General features: G+C 38.5%; 2 protein-coding genes across 5 annotated transcripts in view; one reads left to right on the top strand and one right to left on the bottom strand.

The window, feature by feature from the left end:
• Nucleotides 1-1175: 1175 nt before the first annotated feature.
• On the top strand, nt 1176-16061 carry LOC140923580 (uncharacterized). The gene is made up of 21 exons (XM_073373659.1): nt 1176-1368; nt 1440-1512; nt 1596-1731; nt 1841-1859; nt 2004-2206; nt 3492-3774; nt 4144-4311; nt 5295-5414; nt 6410-6507; nt 7547-7588; nt 7741-7806; nt 8509-8715; nt 9421-9457; nt 10053-10079; nt 10519-10580; nt 10949-11048; nt 12352-12396; nt 12949-12978; nt 13371-14291; nt 14628-14785; nt 15196-16061. Exons 1-21 carry the CDS (start codon nt 1312-1314, stop codon nt 15617-15619), a joined length of 3276 nt encoding a protein of 1091 aa, XP_073229760.1. The 5' UTR covers nt 1176-1311; the 3' UTR covers nt 15620-16061.
• A 2291-nt stretch (nt 16062-18352) lies between these two features.
• The window catches only part of LOC140923550 (uncharacterized), a 64804-nt gene continuing 59972 nt past the window's right edge, over nt 18353-23184 (bottom strand). For all 4 annotated transcript variants that reach the window (XM_073373634.1, XM_073373627.1, XM_073373649.1 and 1 more), the window contains 4 exons: nt 22126-22295; nt 21684-21739; nt 21234-21343; nt 18353-20528 (listed from right to left, as the gene is read on the bottom strand). In XM_073373634.1, the coding sequence (XP_073229735.1) occupies nt 18488-20528; nt 21234-21343; nt 21684-21739; nt 22126-22295 (2377 nt within the window). In that variant the 3' untranslated portion in view covers nt 18353-18487. The remainder of the gene's footprint in view (nt 20529-21233; nt 21344-21683; nt 21740-22125; nt 22296-23184) is intronic.

Raw genomic sequence — 23184 nt, 5'->3', positions numbered from 1 at the left:
TCGCATAAAAAAACAACTCCTTAAGGTGTGCTTGAGAAGTTTGGTTTAGAGTTTTACGCTTGAACTCATTAGGTTACGATTTATTTAGCATACTTCTATTAATAGATTATTTGCTCGACTGAACATTTATGAAATTCATGTCTTCTGAATAAAATACAGATGCGAGTATGATTCAGTTTTATACTTGTCGTTGTGTAATCAATGGACAATCCTCTGAAAGGAAAAGAGTCGTGATGAATTATATTTACGTCATCGTGTCCTCTTCCGCCAATGCAAAACATATTGACTGAGACCCAACCATTACCACAAGTTTGATTGAAAGGCTTGAAAAGAGCTTGTCAGTCAAGATCAGATAATTGATCGAAAGCAAAACCTGTCTGCTTGACTCTAGCCAATCATGTTCGACAAAACGTTTTCAATAATGCACGTAGGGTCAAAAACCAGACGAACAGGCGCCGGTTCAATAGCAAAGACAAAGGTTTCAACAAACAGGAAATTGACAAATCGCCACGCAAGCGCGTTTGATGTTTTTAACATTTTTTTGTAACCAAATAAGGCTATGACACTCTTGCATCATACTTTGCATGTAGCATGGCAGCTTTGCGACGATAAATGCCCTGTATGTTTTCACGTGCACATCACGTGAAAACTAAAGGTGTACACAGAGTCCACTTGCTATTCAACATCGTTATTGGTATTTATTAAGATTTTTTTATTCAAATAATTAGAGCAGTGTCACGGGAAATGTTTTTTCCGGTTTTAAACATACATTTCGGCACCAGAGGGAAAATAACCGATATACTGTGTTGTGATGTTTACTGTTTTGTGATGTTCCTCAAAATAAAAGGAACCTCTGTAAAACCATAAGTTCCAGTGCGCTTTCTCATCCGTTTGTCTTTGACGCATCCAATAATTTGTCGTTGTCGTTGTCGTTGGCAAGTCCTAACATGATTGGACACTGCGAACTTGTACTCTTCTTGAAATGATGAAAAATATTGCAACAAAGAGGGCAGACAATTTCTACTTCCCCTCCAAAAGCCGCCTTCACTACGATGAGCATGAATGCGCGCGCATTGCTACCCGGTGGCCAACAACTGATTGTTATTGGTTGGTAATCATAGAAGGACCTATCAATCAACTAAATAGAAGCAGCTGATTGGCTACATTTGACATTTCGCCTAATATGTCAATCTTTCTCCAGCCCACACCTTTCAAAATTTCGTGGCGAAAATTCGCATTCGCATAGTCTTGCGGGCCCTCAACGAATATCATATCAGCATGCGAAGTGGGTGTTGGGGATTTTAAAACAATATGGCTGCAGTTCTTCCTTCTTCCGATTCCGCAGATGCGGGAGTTCGTCTCAGCTCTGTAAGTCAGTGCCTTGTTTAACGCTGTCGAAGTCAGATGCATCCGAATACTAAAACTGGTTTATTTTTCAGCTGAGCCCGAAGTATTTGCATACGAATTCGACAAGTCACACTTGGCCTTTCAGCGCCATCGCGGAACTCATCGGTGAGCTTAAGTTTTGTGGATATTCGGCGCGAAATTGTTTAGTTTGGGTTCGTTAGATTTATCCCTGGTCTTGTTTTTTTTAGACAATGCCTACGATCCAGACGTAAATGCCAGCCAGTTGTGGATAGACGTAAAAAAATATAATAAACATCCTTACTGCTTAGTTTTCACTGACAACGGAGCCGGCATGGGTCCCGAGAAACTACATAAAATGCTTAGGTAAGCTTAGAATGTTTTCCTCCAGCTTCTCCGAATTTAAATAATGGCTCTTCATTCATTTTTTTAACTTTTGAATGCTCACATGGGGATTTCTTCTTTATTTTCCCAGCTTCGGGTTTTGCGATAAGGTAAGATCAAGATTGAGAGTTTTGCCCTATTTCGACGTTGCGTTACTTGGTACATTCTTTGCAATCGTTTACAGTTTGACTTGACTTGAGTAAATTTTGGCCGGGCGTAATCATCTTGTTATTTAAATATGATTATATTATCAGGTGGCTATGAAGGGACAGCATATGCCAGTCGGACACTATGGCAATGGATTTAAGTCAGGATCGATGCGGCTTGGCAAGGATGCAATTGTTTTCACTAAAAACGGTGCTACGCAAAGCGTGGGGTTTCTCTCGCAAACCTACTTAGAAGCCACAAAAGCGGAGACAATTGTAGTACCGATAGTAACTTGGGATTCAAATGGAAATATCCTTTAATAGAGAATGGAAAGTTTAAATTGAGTGTTCCGTAGATAGTTGTGAATGAGGATGGAAGCAATTGTGATCTGTTTGTTACTTCCGCCATGTTGGTGTTCGCGCGAAACTCGAATTTGGCGCCCTATATTATTTTCGACGGAAGTGATTATTTTGTGCAGTTTAGAGCTACGGTACTTGATGACTAGTGAGAGTGTCGTGATGCAGGATTTCGAACCTGTTGTGGTTTCCTACTTTTAAAGGTGAATATTTTTTTTAAATTCTTTGAAGGAAATCTATTTGCCAAATAGTAAGTTCAAGGGTGAATTGAAAGACTTAAAGATATTTTCCCACAGATATTTCACCTTAAAATTAAAAAGAAAAAACTTAAATATAATTTAATTAAAGATTGTTGATATTATCTATTTGTATAGAGATGAAATAGCAAATATGCATGTCATTGCTGCCCACACAGGGCAGCTACCTATTTTTGTCTTGAAAGCATCTAAGAACTCAATTTTTCAGGAAGGTTGTTTCCCTGTTTGTGAGCAGTTCCCAGTCCTTACCACGTAGCACCCTATGCAGTGAAGTAAAATGGCAGCCAAAATTTTATGTGAGAATTGTGTGAGTGCTTAGAAAGTGAAAGTCTGTGATTCTTTCGGAACACGCTTTAAAAGGAAATGGCGATAAACTTGTTATAGAGTTTCTTAGCAATCTTGAATCTGCAACCTCTTTGTTAGACCTTCGTAAGTGTTAGGTGTGAGGTTGAAGTCGAAAGTCAGACACAAGTGTGAGGGACAGTTTAATATTTTCTACAACGTAGCCAGTAAGTTACTCATTTGCTTTTCGTGTCACTGTTGTAAAGTTAGATACTTTGGGAAGGTAGTGAATGTTAAGGCGCGATTAAAGGGGAAGACAATGTTCTTTCCTGTGTTTCTCAGGACTGTCGTTCCATGAGCTCAGCCAGTTATCAGCTGTGGATCACAATCAACACAATCAACCAAATCTTGTCACAAGGAACACAATTTTAAAAGCATTGTAAACAATCAACTCAGCAGAATTGTTTTTAGCAGATAACCTTCCTAGTATGTTCACTACTTTTTCTAACAAGGTGAATGGAACAACAAGGCGAACAAAATGAAATACAATAATATTACTGAGGTCATAATTTGCCCTTGCAGTGAGGCGAATGAAACAAACAAATTGCTGACTGAGGTGTGTTATGTGCATCTTTGTCTTATTTATTATGATAAAGTATATTTATATTTATTTATTATAAATTCCTTGACTTATCATAAAAATTGAACCAAAGTCAGACAAGGATAAAGCTCTTCAAGACATCCTGACATACTCAATTTTTAAATACAAGGAGGAATTATTAGCTGAGTTTGCAGGAATTCAAAACCCCAGTGGTACCCGTATTATTATATTTAATGTTCGATCAACTCCTGATGGTAAACCAGAGTTTGATTTTAGCACATCTGATGACCTAAGAATTCCGGAAGACACTGACTTGGCCATTAGCAAACTGAAGAAGCAAGAGAGACAAAACCACATTCCAGAGTCTGATTACTCTTTACGGGTAAGTAATTTATTTAACAATTAGCAAATATTAATGAATAAGGTTCATGAATATGATGTGAAGAATTATACAGTCTATCCAGCAGGGTGTCGATCATCGGCAGATAACACCCTCCATAATCTGTAGAATTCTTCAGATCATACAAAAGCCAAATCCAAAAGTTTTTGTTTTATAATTCATTCACGATATTTCTTACTTTAAAAACATGCTTATGTCAGTCGATGTTAGTTCTTGTTGTCATTTGCTTGTTCTTCTTCAGAACAAGATATAAACAGATGTTTAATAGTTTAGTACTGAGATTTTCCTCAAATAGCAGTTGTCATCTGTTGATTTGTATTTTTGCCTCATCAATTGCATTTTGTTTTCTAGGCTTATTGTGCAATTCTTTACTTGCGTCCCAGGATGCAGATTATTTTGAGAGGTAAAAAGGTGCGCACCACAGTCATAACAAAGAGTTTGAGTAAAACAGAAGTGGATAACTATCGGCCTTCAGCTGCAGTACGTGAAGCTAACACAAGTACACTTAGTCTGGGATCTGTATCCTATTTGATATGTATATGAACTCAGGATCAGTACCGTCTTTGTTTATTTATTCATTATTAGTTTGTTTAAGTGAGCAATTTGGTACATGGACATGATTATCCTTTTGAAGTAAATTTTTTATTTTTATTTTATTTCTAACACACACACACATTACAATCTGTAGAGAAAAGAGAAATGGCGAAAAAGAAAAGAGACTATAAAAGCTCACGAGAGACTTGGTCTCCTTGAACTACAGACAGTAATGTTACATCAAGTGAAGCAGATGATGGGTAGAGAAAAGGTGGAAAAGATAAAAGATAATTTTTCAAAACTATTAAGTACAAGTCATAAACAAGGTGCTTTGAGCATTGCCAAAATTTGACAGTTTCAACAGGTGTCAGCCATTCACAAAACCTACATTATTTGTTTTTGTAATTTCTAGCCTGATGAATTTCTTCAAAAGATGGTTGTTATCTTCACTCCCAAGGGATGTATTCCAGTTATTTCATGTTATTTGTTGATAATCTGAGGGTCAGTAACAAAACATGTTTGTATAACCCAGGGCTGTTATGAAGGTTTTCAGTGGCTAAAATATCAGCCTGTCATTTATACCACAAACTACTGTAAGTAATTGGCTGATTTTACTGTAGTAGCCAGTTAAGAAAGCCAGTTGCCAGATACTAATGACAATAACCCTGAAGACCCGATGTTTTCACTTTAAAGAGTAAGGCCTTGATTTGAAGATCTCATATCCAATGTCAGAGGTTTTCCTTGGGGAAGGCATGTCCCATCCTCACACTGTCCTTATTCCTGGTTTTGAGGTTTTTGTAAACTTAACATTTTCTCTCCAAGAAAAAGGTCTTCCTTGATGATGGAGTGTGAGTTAATGACAATAATAATTATATAGGCCTGCCTCAGCTACAGTGAATTCAGTAATAAAGAGGTAAAAAGTCAAGTGGATTAAAGTTGTTTTCTTAACAAATGTGGCAACATGACAGGTCAATAAAGGAGTAAAAATAACATTTGGCTTCAGTCAGAACAGGAACCATTATGGTATCATGATGTACCACAGAAACCGGCTTATTAAACCCTATGTGCGTGTGGGCTACCAGTTACGGGTGAGTAAACACCATCTGGTACATATTCCTTGTCTTCAATTAGAATTTTGAGTACATTAAATGTTACACAACATTAACTTTATTACATAAAGTATGAATGTCACACCTGTATTAAGAAGCCACTTGTCAAAGCTCTGGAAATAGTTTCCCTTGATTGCTATAAAACTGACCTCTATTGGTCCTAAGCTTTCATACCTCACAAAATTGTACTTGGCAGAAGTGAAAGTCATTGATATTAGAAGCAAATTTTTGCTATTTGTTGTAACTTTATCAAGACAGAGTCAAATTGATTTCTTTCTATATAACTTACAAGTAATCAGTGATACTTTATTATTATGATTGTTGTTATTTTAATTAAAGTATTATAGTGAAACCTCTATTAAGCGAACTCCTTCGGGACCTTCCCAAGTGTACACTTAATAGAGGGTGTCCGCGTGATAGCAGTCGTAAAAATTGTGCAGTGTTTGTTAACAAACAAAATTTAATGGTTACTCTGTACTGTTATAAAGTTGCATGTTGTTAAATAAGCTATCCAAAGTTCAAGTTCATTACCTTTCATTACCAACTTTAATTAGATTGTAAATGCAAAAACATTAACTGACTTCAGTTCATATTTCAAGAACGTCAATCCAATAGTACTATTGTCAATTCAGTCCGGTATCTTCTTAATAGGGTTTTTTTTAACAATTAATAGAAATTAGCCAAGTACAACTTATTTTAGTGCCCTCATATATCGGCTTAATAGAGGTGTCCACTGAACAGGAGTTCATTATAAAGGGAAATATCAGACGTTCGTTTCAGGACCTGGCTTAGTGTCCGCTCAAAAGAGAGGTTGTCCTAGGGGAAGTTCACTTAGTTGGGGACCGCTTAATAGAGATTTCACTGTATATATTTTAGTTGAAAGTCCTTAGTGATATGTGTTATTTGTAAGTGTAAACATATAAGTTAAAGGAAATAGTTCTTTACATTGACTGACAATTTTTTTTTTCTGTCAGGCTAATAACTTTGGTGTTGGTGTAGTGGGTGTTATTGAATGTGATTTTCTTCAACCAACTCATAACAAACAGGACTTTGATTACACCAAAGCATACAGGTACTGTACTTACACACTACTTGTAGGCTTTTGTTGTATGACGTGTTAATTAATCAAGGATCAATACGTACAGTACATACATTTAGTGGAGATCCTAACAACTAGAATTAGAAGTTGCTTTACCATATGCCTGAGAATATGATGGAGATGAACAGAGAAACCAAAAGAGGACAAATTTTTATTTGTGAACATTAATTTTGTCTAACCTAGCAGTGGAATCAATGAGTGCAGTCATTTATCTTTGTGGTGACTGCAGGCCACTGAACGAGAAGCAGGGGTTCAATAATTGTTGAAGGGAGTATCCAAATAAGCTCATGTAGGGGGTGGTTTGCGATCAAGCTAGTAAGGATATCAGTTGATATTCAGTGAAAGAAAAGAGTGGTTTGCAGCAGAGAAACTCACTGGAGTTCATTTGCAGGTGCCAGGCCCTAGTTGTTCAAAAGGTGGATAGCATTATTTATCTAGTGGATAATGCAATAATTGCATTAATTATTGGTTTTCGGAACACTTATCCACTGGGTAGTGATTTTTCTGGTGGATAGCGCTATCCAACTTTTCAACAACTGGCCTGATCTTTATGAAAGCCTTGGAAAACATATTCATTTTGGATTTTTTTTATGGTTGTTTTCTTTGTTAAGATTTGTTTGATCATTTTCAAATCCTGTGACAGCCAATTGTCCAATGGCAGGGTTAAAACAACTGTGCTGTAAATCAAATGACTATAAAGGCCCTGTTAGTGTTAGATTCTGGCAAGTGTCATGGGCTTGAAACAGCGATGTAAGACAGATGAAATGGAGACAAAATAATGACATGAAGATCGGTTGAAACTGACAATCTCAAATATAATATGTAATTCTGAAAGCGACATTTACAAAATGACTGGTTTTGAAATTCAGACTAGGGACTTGTGGTCTCCCCACCATCACCCCACCCCACCCCCCTTAGAGCACCTCTTATCTAGACAAAGTATGACATGGGGCGTTTAAATGTACAGGAAAGTTGTGACTTAGTCTCTTCATGTTTTATTATCAATCTACAGAGCTTGTATTGCTGCTCTGGGTTCCAAGCTAAATGATTACTGGTAAGGTTACTAAATTTGGTATTTGTTGTCTTTGGTTAAATTATTTTAAAAAAGTGCTCATTCACACTGAAATTTTATGTTTTATTGCTTTTGTTTTGAAATGATAATTGACAATGACTTCCTGTTGCATTTATTTTTCTCTTATGAATTAGGAATGAAAAGAAGGGTGCACAGCGTCCCAATAGCAAAGATCCCATACCCGAGCCTGTGGAAGTTCAGTAAGTAACAAGTTTGAAATGATGAATATATCAATTTCAAAGATACATGTATGCAAAGTTACAAGCTTGTTTGTTGCGCTTCTGTTTGCTTTGTCACCATCATGAGATCATTAGTTGGGTAAGGGGTGCCCTCTGTTGATTTTAAGTGTGCTTTTGTCTGTGGTTACAGAAATTTTATTGTTGTCCTCGACTTTGTTCTTACTGTGTAGGCTTGGGCTGTGCAATGTTCAAAGGGTAGTATTCTACTATGAGAATCTTTAGGAAGGCTGTTAAAATGATATTGTTTACCTTTCAATAACAGTTTAGGGCCTCAGGGAATAATGCTACTTACCAAAATGTGTGGAGTGTTGTTTGTCAGCCGGTTGGCTTGCAGATTGTTACAATGGAGTTTACCCTAATTACCCTGAATTAATGTCTTATATTTCTCTTTACAACGAACCCCTATTCAGCGGACACCTCTATTAAGTGGACGCAGACACTAAAATAAGGTGTATTTGGCTAATTTCTATTTTTATAAACCTCTATTAAGCGGACACCGGGCTGAATTGACAATAGTAGTATTGGTTTACGTCCTTGAAATCAGACTGAAGTCAGTTAAGGTTTTTGCATTTACAAATTAAAGTTGGTAATGTAAGGTAACTTAAGCAGACACCCCCTATTAAGCGGACACTTGGGAAGGTTTCACTGTATGTTCATTTTTAGACTACTCCCAGACCAGATATGGGTGCAGTGTGACAACCCTGATTGTCTTAAGTGGCGCAAGTTACCTGATGGCACTGTTCCTGACAAACTGCCAGAAAAATGGTATTGTAAGGATAATCCCAATCCCAACATGAGATCATGTAATATTCCTGAAGAGAAGGAAGAGGAAATTGAACAGCCATATGTTAAAACACAAAAGAAACGCTTGTGAGTACTTTTTTCAATGTTTTTTTTTTTGGGAGGGGGGGGAGGGGAGGGAGGAAGGAGACCACTAGCTTTTGTATAGTTTTTTGGGTTTGAAAATATTAGCTTTAAAACTGCATTCAAGGCCAGAGCTCGATCAAACTATCCAGGTTTCAATGCATGACTTTGAGGTTTGTTTTCGGTGGGAATTTATTATTATGGAACTCAAACAGACATGTTTTTGAGTAATGCTTGTCAACCGGAAGTGAGCCTTTTTCTTGTTTAATATGCCTTGTTGCTACCAAATTTGTATTGCTAAGTATTTTTACTCTTTTAGAGATGGTTTGCCCAAATATTTGTCTCAAAATCACGGCTCAAGAGTACAAAAATTCCACGTCCAGTTTATCTGTGTCACTAATTATCACTAACCCTGATTATTTGACATGCTGATTAGGTTAATTTGGGTGGTTGAACCTGGATTCCAGGTTAGACAGTTTTTATTCAGTGGGGATTTTGTTTTAACGGAAATTTTTGTATCACCATCTAGCCAACCTTGTCACTTTTAGTCTAGATTACCCTCCCTTGGGACAAAAAACAGCTTAATAATAGAAACATTTTTAGTCAAACGAGATTACAGTGTTTTTATTTAGACTTTTACCTTGCTTGTGTACTTTGAAAGTTGGATTTCTTAAATTGATTAAAGATTAAATTGATGATATCTTACCACAGGGAAAAAGAGATGGAGGATAGAAAACGTAGAGAACGGGTAAGAAGAATATTAAATATAATTATTATCTATTATCTTGAACACTGAAAACTGCCTCCTCTCTTTTCTTTTTGATGACTTGATTAATACTGTTAACACTGGTTTGTTTGAACATTACTTGAAATGATTGCCTTTGGAGTTAACTTATGTAAAATTAATATTTTGTAAGGAGCAGCTCGTCTCTAACTATTTGTTTATTATTTTGTTGTTGTGCAATCCATGTACTATTATATATACATTTGTGAGACAAAGGTAGGCAGTTATTTTAAAAAGAACATGTTCCATTTATCCTGAGAAGAAAAATAATGTTAACATTTTGACTGTCAGAATAGACTTTCAAAGGACATGTCTATTTGTTTTTTGTTGTGCTGAAGTTTCACTGTTTACAGAAATGGATGTTGCCAACATAAAAATGAGAAATTCTTCTTTAAGTTTCAACCCTTGGTTGCACTACTCAACAAACAAATTATGTTCAAAAAGTGATGTTATGATTATTAGAACTTTTTTTTTAAAACTATTGAGACACACGTTATTTTCAACCTACAGTTACACTTTGATAGTAAAAGTTTGTTTTCATTTCTTTTCTTTTTACCAGGAAGCCAAATTAAAGCAAGAACAGGAGGTAGGGTTTACGAGGTTTTTTGTGATGTAAGACAAGTATGCCATCCATTAGAGATTTCCACAAATTATGTAGTTTAACTTCACTCCAACGTCATCCTTTCTTTGAACCCTGTTACACCCTTGGAAAATGCCGCTCATTTCTAAGTTTTTTTTTAATGCACTGGTTTCTCAGTATTTGTTGGAGATCAGACCTGCCTGCCTCCAGCACATGTGGAGGGGGTTTCAGACACAACCCACACTGAAGTGTCCAAAATAAAACTGTGGAACGTTTTTCTTGTACTTTGTACACGATAAATCTGTTTGCTAAAAAGTGATTCTAAATCACTCTTAATAATTAATTCATCAAGACCTCTAAAACTACAAGTGAAAATGTCACTAATCTGAGTTGATACTGGTATTTTCCGACTTGTTATTTTAACTTTCTTTGGTCCATGTTTCAGGCAAAAATGTTGCAGCAGCAGCAGCAAAAGGAGTTAGAGAAAAAAGAAGCAGAACTACAGAGGTATATGATGTTTGCTTTCCATCTAATGTCATTTTTCTTTACTTCACTAATTGAGTACCATAATAATATTTTATCCTTTATTTAAACTACTCTTGCTCCCACTTATTTTCTTCCATTTGGGGTTGTATATGTTATGGTATTTTGATCAGCTATATTAAGTTTACACAATGAAAAAAATGTTCAGAATTAGAGTACTGGTAATCCTCTTACTGTGCCAAATTCTTTGCATGTCAGGGAACCGAAAATGGGAAATTTGTCAGATTTTGTCTTTCACATGGTTTGTTGTTTTAACAGAACACATGATGTTCTTTTTTGATTGAGTCTCAGTGTTACTAATCTCAACAATCTTTTTCTTGTGTGTTTCTTAGATTAAGACAGCAGCTGGCCGAAATGGAATCTAACAATGAAACATCAATTCTTCAATCAATTGAACAAAACAGTGCCAAACAACAACAAGCCATCAGACAGGTTAGACTTTACAGAAAATAACTGATTAAATTTAAATACAACAAGTGAAATATTTTGTCACCTTTTTGTTTTTGATTTAGATACCCTTTTCAAGGGCTATAAACATGGTTTGTTTTAATGATTGGCCTTAACTAAATCTGTTATAACCCTTTACTGAGTACTTGCATGTTAACTAACATTTTTATCATGAGGAAATGTGCGGCCTTCTGCTGTATAATAAGCTGTAAAAGAGAAAAGTGCCAGGAAAAGCTAGGAAAAATGCCCAGAAGTTGTCAGTAGAAATTCATTTTTGTAACCTTTGACATGATCTCAGCACCCTGCACACAAGTGTTAAGAATACATACTTAGGCAGGTGAGAGTGCGTGTTTTTTTTGTTGTTGTTTGTAGACAAATAACAATAACTTAAAAATCTACTCATTAAAATATGATGAAATTAATTGGCAGAAATCCTGTTCATATTGCACTTCAGACATTCAAAGCCTCAAAATACATTTTGAAAAAACACGTTTTCTGACACAACCAGCTTTCTCATGAAAGCTATTTTCTTAAAAAATTCAATAGCTGATTGTTACAACAATTCTTCAAGTTTTTTTAAAAAAGGATGAGGGCTACTGATAAAACTGTGCAAATTTATAGGAAAATCTCATGACTGGTTTTTGCATAAAGCTAATGAATTCACAGTTTTAGGCTTCTTTTCAGTCATCCATGTTTCCATGGCAATGATCAAAATCTCACTCATAACCTCATAAGTTAATGTCATGTCTTTTAAATATTATTTTGTCCATGCCAAATTTGAGCTTGGAGTTCCAATAAGTCCTGAATAATTACACCCCACTGAATGTTAACGATCCCCAACCTATCAAACTGTTCAGCAACAACATGCAAACAGTTTTCAACAATCATGGTAATTTTATGCCAAAGTGCTCAGGACCGAGATTTATAAACATGTATTAAATGTTGATTTACATGCAGTGTATGTTGTATCTTCTTCATGATTAGAAGTTGTAACAAAGTTTCGTTAGTAACTAATGCTGATCATGTAACTAAAAAAATGCAACATTTCTGCAGCAATTTTCACATTACAGATAGTAGGTGTCTATTTCTGCTGGTGAAGTGAATGTACCAACTACTCAAAGGTTGTAGGTTTAACATCTCTCAGACTCAGAGACTGAACTCTTTATGCCTTGTATGCTGTGTCATGAGTAAAGATATCCTGATTTACTTTTTTTTTCCAGAAATACAAAATCCATCATCTGAATCTGGTGGAGTTAACAGTGTCTTTTATAATTTTTTTTTTTTGTAGCAGGTAAAAGGGGAGCAGAAGTCACCTCAACCTCTCCGAATAAAGGTACATTCAGTTTCTGATTTTACTGCTGCTGTAATCATCAAGGATTTATTTTCTGGCCAAAAGAAAATTTTATTTTTCTTTCAAAAACAAACCAGGAAATTCTGAACAGGCAAGATTACACTGTACAGGTTGGTATATAGGCCCCTGCTTGGGAAGCTTATCAGAATGTAGGATTCCATGAATCTTGCCTGCCGCCAGAGCCGGCCCATATATATTTTTTTATTTCAAAATTAACTCTATTTTGTGTATGTTGTGGTTCAGTTTTATCCTTGGTTTAAAATTTATTTTCTTTCGTTTTGGGCATGGTGATGTCGTATGATAGTGATTTTGAAACTAAAGAAAATACAATTTAGACCAAGGATAAAATTGAACCACAACATATACACTGATTTTAGTGAAAAGTTGCATTATTAACTTTATGTTGTGTTTTTGAGAACAAAATAGGGGAGGTTGTACCACTTGCTAGGGACTTTGTTCCCTACTCTTTTCAGTGGGTTCCTACAGGTGACATTTCCCTGTGAGTTCTTAACTTTTTTTTTCCTTCTGTTGAAGGTGGGGCCACCACATTCAAGTGGTTTTAAGGTAAATACTGCTTAAGGATTTTTCCATTTAAATTTTTGCTTCTTTTTGCACATTAAAGTTGTGGATATTTAGTAACATGGTTTAAATTCCATATCCAGTTACTGCTATTAACAACTGCTGATATCAGGGAATACATGGTTAGCAAAATAAAATTATAATGTACAGCTGTAATAAAAAGCTATCATACGATACTGAGTAAGAGTTACTTGTAAGTCCTATGACAGAAGTACATCCTGGATAACCTTTTTTTTTGGAAATGTACATTTTGAAAGTTTTCATGAACATTGTAAGTTAGTGTTTTTTATGCCCAAGAAGCTGGAACCATTATGAGAGAATTTGCTAAAATATGTGGAGCAATAGTAATTAAAATTATTTTCTTTTATCCATTGAAGTCAACTCCTGGAAGACCAATCTCACAGGCATCTCCACTTCGTACCACCATGGTGACGTCCCAAACATCAAATTCACCAGCAGTTTTAACACCAAACAGAACACAACCACAGCAGCAGCAGCAGCAACAACAACAACAACAACCAGCTATCAAGGTTGTTAAAGTATTTTCCTCCCGTCCTCCTCCAACAAGCCAGGCCCCAACTACTGGAAACAAACCACTGGTCCAGATAGTTCCGAGTCCCCATGGAAACATCCTACAGCAGAACAACACAGACACGACAACGCCCAAGGTAGTATCTGTACAGTCATTACAGTCGCCTGCAGCAGGCAAGACACGACTTGATCAATCTGGCCAAGTTACAGTTCAAAAATTAGTGTTATCATCAGGTCATAAAATTCATCTTCAAACACCAATTTCTCAGCATGTAACTCCTGTGTCTACCAATTCACCAAAATACCAGTTGAAAACTGTACCACTTCAACTGACACAGCCAGTGCAGCTACCAAGAACTCCTGCTGTCAGTACGCAAAATCAGCTCCCTGTGCGGCACGTTGGTACACCACTAACATCACCTGCTGTGCCGAGCAGTTACAAACCATTAGAATCATTAAAAGAAGTCAACAGACAAGCGACACAGGCATCAGCAGTAACATCACCAGTGTCAGCTGTCATCCCAGAGGTTACTTCTGCCACAAGAAAGTCACCCACTGACATCAGGAATCAAGTAACTGTTAGTGATAGATATCGATACATTGCTCCGTCACCTCAGACATCAGCCGGGGCAGCTGTAGCCGTAGCTGGTTCCACTACCCCAACGTCTGCACTGCCACCCCAGCAACATGTTCAGACTTCACCTGTCAAGTCGACTGCGCCTGTCATGGTGCAGTCTATTAACCCAGCACCGTCACAAGTATTGCAGGTATTAAAAATTACAATCACCACCCAAGATTCAACCACTTTTGTAATATATTATTTAAGTTAAATGTCAGGAGACAAGAATATTTCGCAATTGTAGCTACTGTAAGCACTGCACATGATTTTAAGATAAGTTGCTGTGGTGCATTGCTTAATGAAGGGTGCAATTTTCTAATCTTCCCATTAAATCAAGCCTGAGAATTTTCAGTATATTATGTTGGGCTCTCTCGGTGGAAGTGGAATTTGTTCTCAGGGACAATCCGTGATTGTTCTCTAGCTCAAGCGCTGTGTAGTTCATAATTGCAGCTCTTTTGATATACATATTGTTTTGTTACTGTAGGTGCTGCAGATTAAACAGGAACCAAAGCCTTCGGTTCCTGTTCCACCTTTACAACAAACACCTTCAAATATTCAGATCACCCAAGTGCATTCTGGGTCATCAGCAGTAGCGGCATCAACAGTAGCACCAGTTAACGTGAAGATGGAGAAAGTTGACACGTGAGTTAGAACTTAACAACATAAGCTTTTCCTAATTAACATCCAAATCTGCAAAAATTAGGTCACCTAGTAACAGGTAACAAGACAAAGCGGGTAGATGACAGAGGAAGAGTTTTTCTCCGGTGTAATTATTCCAAAGACTAATGAACTTTATTTATCAGCAATGACTTGGGGAGTTTAATTACAAGTGTCCGTTTAATACAGGTTGGCAACAATAGAAATGACCATTTCAGGTACTTTTTAGGTGTCCGCGTCTGCTTAATAAAGGTTTCATTTAAAGTAAATAAGGGAAATAAATATTTGGTGACTTCGGCATCGGCTACTGTCCGCTTAATAGAGGGTGTCCGCTTAATACAGGTTTCACTGTATGTTGTATGGTATTGTAACTAAGCTGTGTGGTATTGTTTCAGGCCTCTTGTAAATGGCATCAAGAGAATACGTAATGACAATGATGACGTCATTGAGCAACCGCCCAAACAGAAACCCCGGGTCGAGAAGGAAGTTATCATTATCGACGATCCAACCCCTCCCCCTCCACCAGAGGAAGAAAAAGTCGAACCGGAAATAAACCGTGATCTTGCTGTAGACGGTGTTGACAAAGACTTGATAATTAAACTAAGAAAATTGAGCCCAGAAGAACAGTGGATCAAACTTGCAAAATCTGCACAACAGTTAAGATATTTGCGGGATAATGTGTGCAAACTGTTACGAGTTCTTGTACCGGAAATAGACCTCGGAGACAGAACGGAAATACTTGACAACACAACTGTGGATGATCTCTTAAAGCAGGTTTTGGAGGCCAATATACAGCCGCCCAGTTCAACAAACTCGTGATCAACGTCTTCATCGACTGCTTTTTAACCTCGTTTCTGCTCCCACTTTTTGTGATGGATCCACCACTCGTGCACTTAATAGGAATGTTTGGTTGATGATTCATGTCAGTGGGATAACTTTGCAATAGTTCTGTCAAGGAATTTGTTTCTCCTCCGTTTTTAAAGCGTAATGATATCATGGACTCGGGGAAAGATACCTGAAAAACCTTGCTATAATAAGAGTGGCTCACACCAGATGCAAATAACAACATTTTAATAATATCGGTGGAGTGATTTTATATTTACTAGTCGTTATTTTCAATGATTTATATATTTGCGCTAGCTTTCAACAGAAAAATATTCTCTGTTGATTTTGTAAATATAAACTCTTCCAAAAAGGTTTTTAAAACAGTGCAGTAACTCGTATACGTAGTTAATTAAAGGCGTCAACACAAACAGTCGTGTGTCATTTCTCATTTTGACAGTTCAAGGGGTTTGGTATACCCTGCGGCGAGCAGAGGCCCTTCGAAACCGGCCAATATTTTGCTAGCGGCTATTGTTATTGTTGCTATATGGACAAGTTGCACCCCTCCCCTCTCTTGCCCGCTCCGCCCAAAAGTTTACCAAGCTTCACCTAACTGGACTTAACTTTCAAATGAAGTAAATCTTTCTAGTGATAAATGTACGAAGACCACACACGTGTTTCGAAAAAGAGATTAAAATGTGTTGTCGCGTGTTTAAACCAATATCTTTTGTTGACGATGTCACCGTGGCCGTTGCTCTCTTTTAGGAATAAATTATTTGTTGCTGGACTAAAATTCGTGCGTTTAGGCGTTCCCTTCATACGAAACCACCTTCCGTGTGAACAGAGCGAAAATATGGAACGGGCCTGTGTGAACGAAATGGTGTCTGGGCAAGTTTTAGCACAACCTCGTTCCCAGGGTCCTCCCCTTCCCGTCCCTACGGAGGAGGTAGGAGAGAGAACCTGGGAACGAGGTTGGTTTTAAAGCCGGTGGAAAAATCGTTCAGTACCGTGTAAAACCTTGTAAAGGTAGCCACTCAAGAACTTCGCACTCACTTTTGTGAAAAAAACTGTAGAGCTACTTTGATTTGAAATTTGGAAGGGACTATGAACATTTTCAAAATAAAATGAAAAGGGCAAAATCTGAATGAAAACCCCTTAAAACATCGTAGAAAGAAAACTTTTTACGTGACTGGCTTGAAAGATTACCATCTCTTACTCACCAAGGATTAGGCATATGTTTGGTGGCATAATTGATGAAGTCCTGTAACGTCTGTTTAGGAAGCGATGTTGAAGCCCTGAAGAGTTTAAAAAGTGCCGTGCTACATTCTATAAAACCACTTTGGTCAGTTTTACAGCAATAGTCACTTCCGCTAGAAAACAACAGAGTGAAGGATTCTTGTAGTTGTAGCAATGTGACGCCATGGTGATAAATGGTCCCTGTCTAAGATGCACCCCTCACGGTGACGTAAACAAATAAAACAAAGAAGTAAACAATATAATCTAGAAAAACAAAAGGGGCGAAACAAAGAAAAAGTTCACAGGTTCTTACACCGAGGTAAACCTAATTGATGTCATGGACACAGGATGCCAGGGGGACCTCATTTTGATCACGGTCTTGGTAATAGTAATTCACAAAAAATTCACATTTTGTTTTGTAAAATAATAGGAAGTAAATAATATCATGCAAGAGAAGTTTCATTTGAGTTGTAACACCACAGGACTTTATTCGCAGAGAGAAAAGTTAGAATGACAAATAATCTCGCCCTGATGTGTACTAGGAGTATTTGGGTTCTTTCCCTAGGTGATCGTGCAGGGCTTTTGACTGTCATGCGCAAAGAACGAAACTTGACCGGAATGAAAAATTTACGAAGTTGCAGGAGAGTGGATCTCGGCACAAACTATAAACAACGGGGTAACCACGCCTTTTTGACATGGGTTTATACTGCGTGTTACGAGTGACCGACATCAATTTCCTCATTTTTTTTTTTTCAAAATCAACACTTCAAGAAAAAGTTCATGAGATTTGATAAAATGATCACAAAGGCGGGAAAATGCTATGATTATCAAATTCTCTCAAATAATTCTTTAGGAAAGTCTACGGAGGTCAGTCTGGACAAATTGTATTGAGGCTTTAAGAGTTGACGGAGTTCAATAATTGTCTTTACCAAGCAACAGGGCCACAGGCCATCAAAGTTTTAACGACCATGCAGTGAGCTGATTCATCGTATCATTGAAGCTTCCAAAAGAGATATCTCAAAACTAGGGAGGAATGTTTCAGTAGAAGTACATTTTTTTAAGGTATGAGATCGCTAGCTGTTGGATAGTGAAAGGAAGCGACCTTCTACCGTCTTAGAAATAGAAAGAGCTCGTAAAGACGTAAAAATGGCACTGAAAGAGGGTATCGATTGAGCGAATTTTACTGTCTGTTCATAGACTAAAAGAATCCGACGAGCACGAGCGAGTGGCGATCATTGAATCCCCGTGGATCAAATTTTCGCTTACCCGCTCGACGATCTCTCAAGTCTGTGAACAGATTAAGCCAACTAACGAAAGAATAGTGTAAGTTTTAGCGGATTTGCTCTTGGCTTAAGGCGATTTCTTCAAAGATTTTTATCAAAAATTTTGCAACACGTTGTAAACGTCTGACAAGGGCCTTTTTTAAAAAATTCATCTTGACTTTTAGCTACTAACGCAACATTTATACCCACAGAACTCAATGACAAACACTGGTTTTTTTTTTTGCATATTTTAATTTATTTTAGTAGTACAAAATAAAATTGTCTTCAGAAAATCCCGTTTAATCAGTACTAATTACAGCTTATTGTTTCAGAGTAACCTTTGTACAATAAAAAATACAATTGAGCGCTAGACGTAAGATTCTTCTGTGGACAGAATTTTTTCGATATCATCATGAGAGGGGACTGTGTACGGTGTGCTCGGTTGTGTCTGGTACGGAGTACGTACTTTAGCTATCGCCTGTGCGGTTTGAGGGCTGATTTTCAGTCCGTTCGCCTGAGTAGTTTCACTGAGCAATTCCTTGATATCACGAATCTGCGTCACGTCCGTTTTCCCTTCAGAAAACGTCGAGTCGTTGCCGATGCTGGATCGTTCATCCAAACTCGACACAGACGATGACGAAGAAGTTGCGCTGCCTCTCCGAAGTCGGAAAGCGCCAGGCGAGTTAGAGTTCGGAACTGCCGAAGTTCCTCGAGTATCTACCGAAGAACCCCAATGCGTTTTTGTCTGAGCTTCGTGTGGGAAGAACTCCGAGTGAGGAAAATGAGTGAGAGAAGAGTTATGAGGAATGGAATTTGAAACATTTGATGAAACAGAACTACTGGCGGAACGAAGCTGGCCAGAGCTTGCACTTGATGAAATAGGTTTCCTAGCATTTTCTGTGGTTTGTTTTTTATAAGATCCTTCGCTGATGTTTCTCTTATGATGCAGGTTCAGTCCAAATGGTGAATGTTCGAGTTTCCGGACACCCGTATTCGCTACAGAACCCGCAGAAGAATCATCCACTTGTTCAAACACATTTTCATGCTGGCTTGACGAGGACAGAGGGGTTCGAGGACCCGAGGAAGTCTCACTTCTTTCAGAATCCAACCGATCGTGAAAAAATCCAGGTCTCCCTGCCACACGATACTGTTGTACCTGCTCTTTAAATTCCACAAATTCCTTACTTTCCCTAGGAGAACCTTGTTCCTTGCTAGAGTCCACATCTTTCGCATCCTTTGTGTCTAACCCTGGGAAAAACGCGGGCTTTGGATTCAGTTCCCTCCTACGCTGCATATGCTCTTGATAAGACGGAGCGGCTGGCTGTCTTCGCCGATCTACAGCTTGAAAGACTTGATCAGGGTTAGGAGACGGAGATCGGGGACCCCCTGGGGGCTGTTTAGATACTGGGGAGCTAGGCGGAATAGGAGAACTTGAGTTACCCTCACGACTATCGGTATTCAAACTTTGTGTTTGAACAGAGTGCTTGACTTCTAAAGCCCGTGACACAGAGCCCGGATAACTTGGTATCAAATTAAGACGTTGATACTGCGTGACATTTTGCGTTACAGGAAACAGTCGTACAGTTTGAGGAGAATGGGCTCGGCGCAGCACCGCAGTTTCTAACTTGCGACCACTGGCTGTAGTCTTTGGAGCTTGTTTGTGTTCTATAAGTTCAGCACTTGTCGTTGTACTACTCAACTGTCGTTTAGAGTTCGGAAATTTCCGATTACCCTTCAGTCGAAGTTTCAAAGAATCCGGCGGTAACCCGAGCGGTTCGGAACTACGTCGTCCGAGCGGCAAATGTCCTTTGATTTGATTAGGTTCATAAAAAGTGGCTCTAAGTTGATTAGAAAATTCGCCATCATGCCTCTTAAGCGGCGGCGATGAACTTGGAGATGGAATCCCTGAATCACACGGAGAGTTCGGAGTGCTAATACTCTTGTTCGGTGGATGCACGGCCAGCGTACTCGAAACATATAAGTTCGAATCACTTAAATGAATTGAAGTCCTTTCTCCTTTGGGACTTAGAGGTTCAGGTGATTCTATCCCATCATCGGTAGAGGATTGACTGAGAGCTGTCCGTGAGTCCTGGGTACTACCCTCAGAATCACTACCCACGTGATTAGCAGCGAAATCGGTTCGGTCACCGAGGGTTGTCCTGACACTGTCTCCCATAATATCAACACAACGCTCAATAATAAACTGTATGACCGGGGGAACTGAGTTTGATTGTTCAGTGGCCGGAATATTGGAACTTTTGGGTGCCCACAGCATGCTGGGAGCCACGCACACAGCGAGGTTATAAGCGTTCATATTGTTTGTTTCCGCATTATCAGCGATGTGATACAACACGCACAAAAACCTTTTTAACAGTTCGTAATTGTAACGGTTGATTCCTTCCAAAATCCTGAAAAACAAAACACAACAGGGGTAGAATTAACGAAATCGGCACGGGCAACAAAAAATTTACATACTTTGTTTATACTGTCAGCACACTTAATAGCTTCAGCTAGAAACTCTCATCTAGCGAGTGAGAAACTGGGGAACTCAAAAAATTAGAAACAAATAATTAAAAAAGAACAAAGCAGTGCTAAGAAGACCGACAGACCAGAGGCAAACAGCTGGCTATTTCAAGCATGGCCAAGGACTTGACTGGGGACTAGCAAGAAACAAATCGGAGTGATCGGAGCGGGACTCGAACTCGGTGCGCGGCCCGGCACGCTGCCCCACCGGCCACGGAGAACTCAGAAGATGATGTTTAGTATTAAGTGGAACTGATGGCTTGCCAAAACCGAAGTCACCACCAACTAAGCTCCTCAAAACTACCCCCCCCCCCCCCCCCCCCCCGAGGTACTAATCGGTACGGGACCACCATTTTACGTGGTCATCACCGCCACGCGAAGGTCAAGCCATTTGCGGGGCAAAGGCAGTACCTTCAGTTCTTAGTTATTTTAAGACCCTGAGTACTGGTCCGGTCCCGGGAATTGAACCCACGGCACGACCTACCGCTCTACACTCAAGCGCTCTACCGACTGAGGTAATCCTGCCGCGGTTAACATGTGATAACAGACATACAAGTGTACAAATTATTTCGTAAAAAAGTGCCTCCTACCCCTTGATTTGTCGCACTCTTTCCTCACGATCTTCGAGGTTTGTGGTAGCGACAAGATCTTCATAATTTTCACTTTCAAAAATACAGTCAGGTAAGCGACGAAGAAATTCCTAAAAAAAGTGACAATACACACCATTAAAAGTAGAGCAACAACAGCTTATTTATAGTTATAGGAACATCTTAATTCAAACAGGTTGAAAAGGAGAAAAACCAGTCCTCTAGTCACTGGCAGAGCGGGAGTGGTTCACACCAAAAGGTATGCGAACACTCAAGCCATTTAAAACTTGATTTCCATTGATTTCTTTATGATTCTAAGCGTCTAACCCGTTATCTTCATCACTTTTTTATGACAGAAGAAACAAGAAAAAAAAAGGACTTTGTTTGGTTTAGGCGATACACTGTAACAGAGAAAAACGCACGGTATGTAATGTATTTCTTATGACAAGTTACCTTAAATACAGAGGCAGCTACAACTTCCGAAACATCTTCAAAGTCACAGACTTTACCTGAAAGCAAACGGCCACTCAATTAACAAGGAAACTGCAGACACTAACATACTGATCACTCAATCACTGATTCTACCGTATTTCCTCTATTTCGATCTCTTGGGCTTCGGTGTTTTAGTGGTTTTGGACTGGGGTTTATTGAGGAGTACCTATACAAGCAAGATTTCTGTAACAAGTTTCGAAGGAAACCTTGCTTTTTAAAGTGCACTTTAAAAGGGGGCGCGGCTCATCCAACGCTAGGAGGTTATTGCTTTTCGGTGGCAAGTTTATATATAACTTCATTCTCTTTTTTTTAAGAAATGCTCAGAGACAAAATGATCACAACGCTACGGGTGCTTATAGGAGAGGCTGTGGTTGAATCCTGCATTTGCTTCAAATCAACAAACCTTCATCTAACTCCAGCTTGATTTCTCTAGCAATCCTGGCATTAGCAGACTTCCGGAAGATTCCGGTAGTATTGGGTCCATACCGGAAGAGGTATAACAACAGTTCCAGGACAGCTTTGGGTACAGGTTCATCCTCGGAACACAACTGACTCAAAGGTATCCCGAAAAGCCTGGGAACGAGTGGAGAACAAACACAATTTTAACTAAGGATTAACAAATGAGAACACAGAGTAAAGATTTCACGCTATTTGTCGACTCTGTTACAAGTGCAAATAAATAATTACAGCAGAGCCGTGTTTTAAAGGCTACCATCAGATATTACTTTCTGGACTCTGTTGCATCAACATGTACATTCTCCTCATGTGCCTTAAACACACCTTTCATAAATGTAGTACATGTAGACTGTTCAAGAGCCTATATTGTATACATGATTATTTGCTTAATACACGTTATCTGTCTAGTAAATTCAGCAATTATGTTACAAGGACGAATTTGTTACTGATCACCGTCAATAAATATGAGAGTTCCTTTAAGAGAATGTTAATAATTAATAATTATTCCTCGAGCCCGAATGGGCTCTGAGTCAATAGCCCATGAGGCCGAAGGCCGAATGGGCTATTGACTCAGAGGCCATGAGGGCGAGAGGAATAATTGTTTTAGTAAAATCCAACTGGTTGGTCAAAAATATCGAGCATAAAAAAATTTTAGCTAGTTAAAGCTAGGCTTTAATCCAATTTTTTGCCGTCAAAAAGCCCGCGCTTTTCGCTACTAGGGGGCTATAACATATAGCCTAGTAGTAGCTCAACCAATCAGAACGCAGCATTGATAATAGACCCCGAGTTGGATTTTACTAAAAACTGATAGTTGACGGGAAGTACGAATAAAGCCGCGCTGGAAAAGTAGCGGGTGGACAGGCTAACCAACTATTCAGCAACTTTATTCATCCATTGTGTTAACATGTCACGACATGTTTGATTTAATAATTTGAGAACTGGGTTAGCCTGTGTACAGATGCTCCCTCCCCTCAAAAAATAAAAGGCAAGTTGGTGTAAAATATAG

The sequence above is a fragment of the Porites lutea genome, chromosome 1 (assembly GCF_958299795.1).
Source record: "Porites lutea chromosome 1, jaPorLute2.1, whole genome shotgun sequence".
Taxonomy (NCBI): domain Eukaryota; kingdom Metazoa; phylum Cnidaria; class Anthozoa; order Scleractinia; family Poritidae; genus Porites; species Porites lutea.
This window is presented reverse-complemented; position numbering and strand designations above follow the sequence as displayed.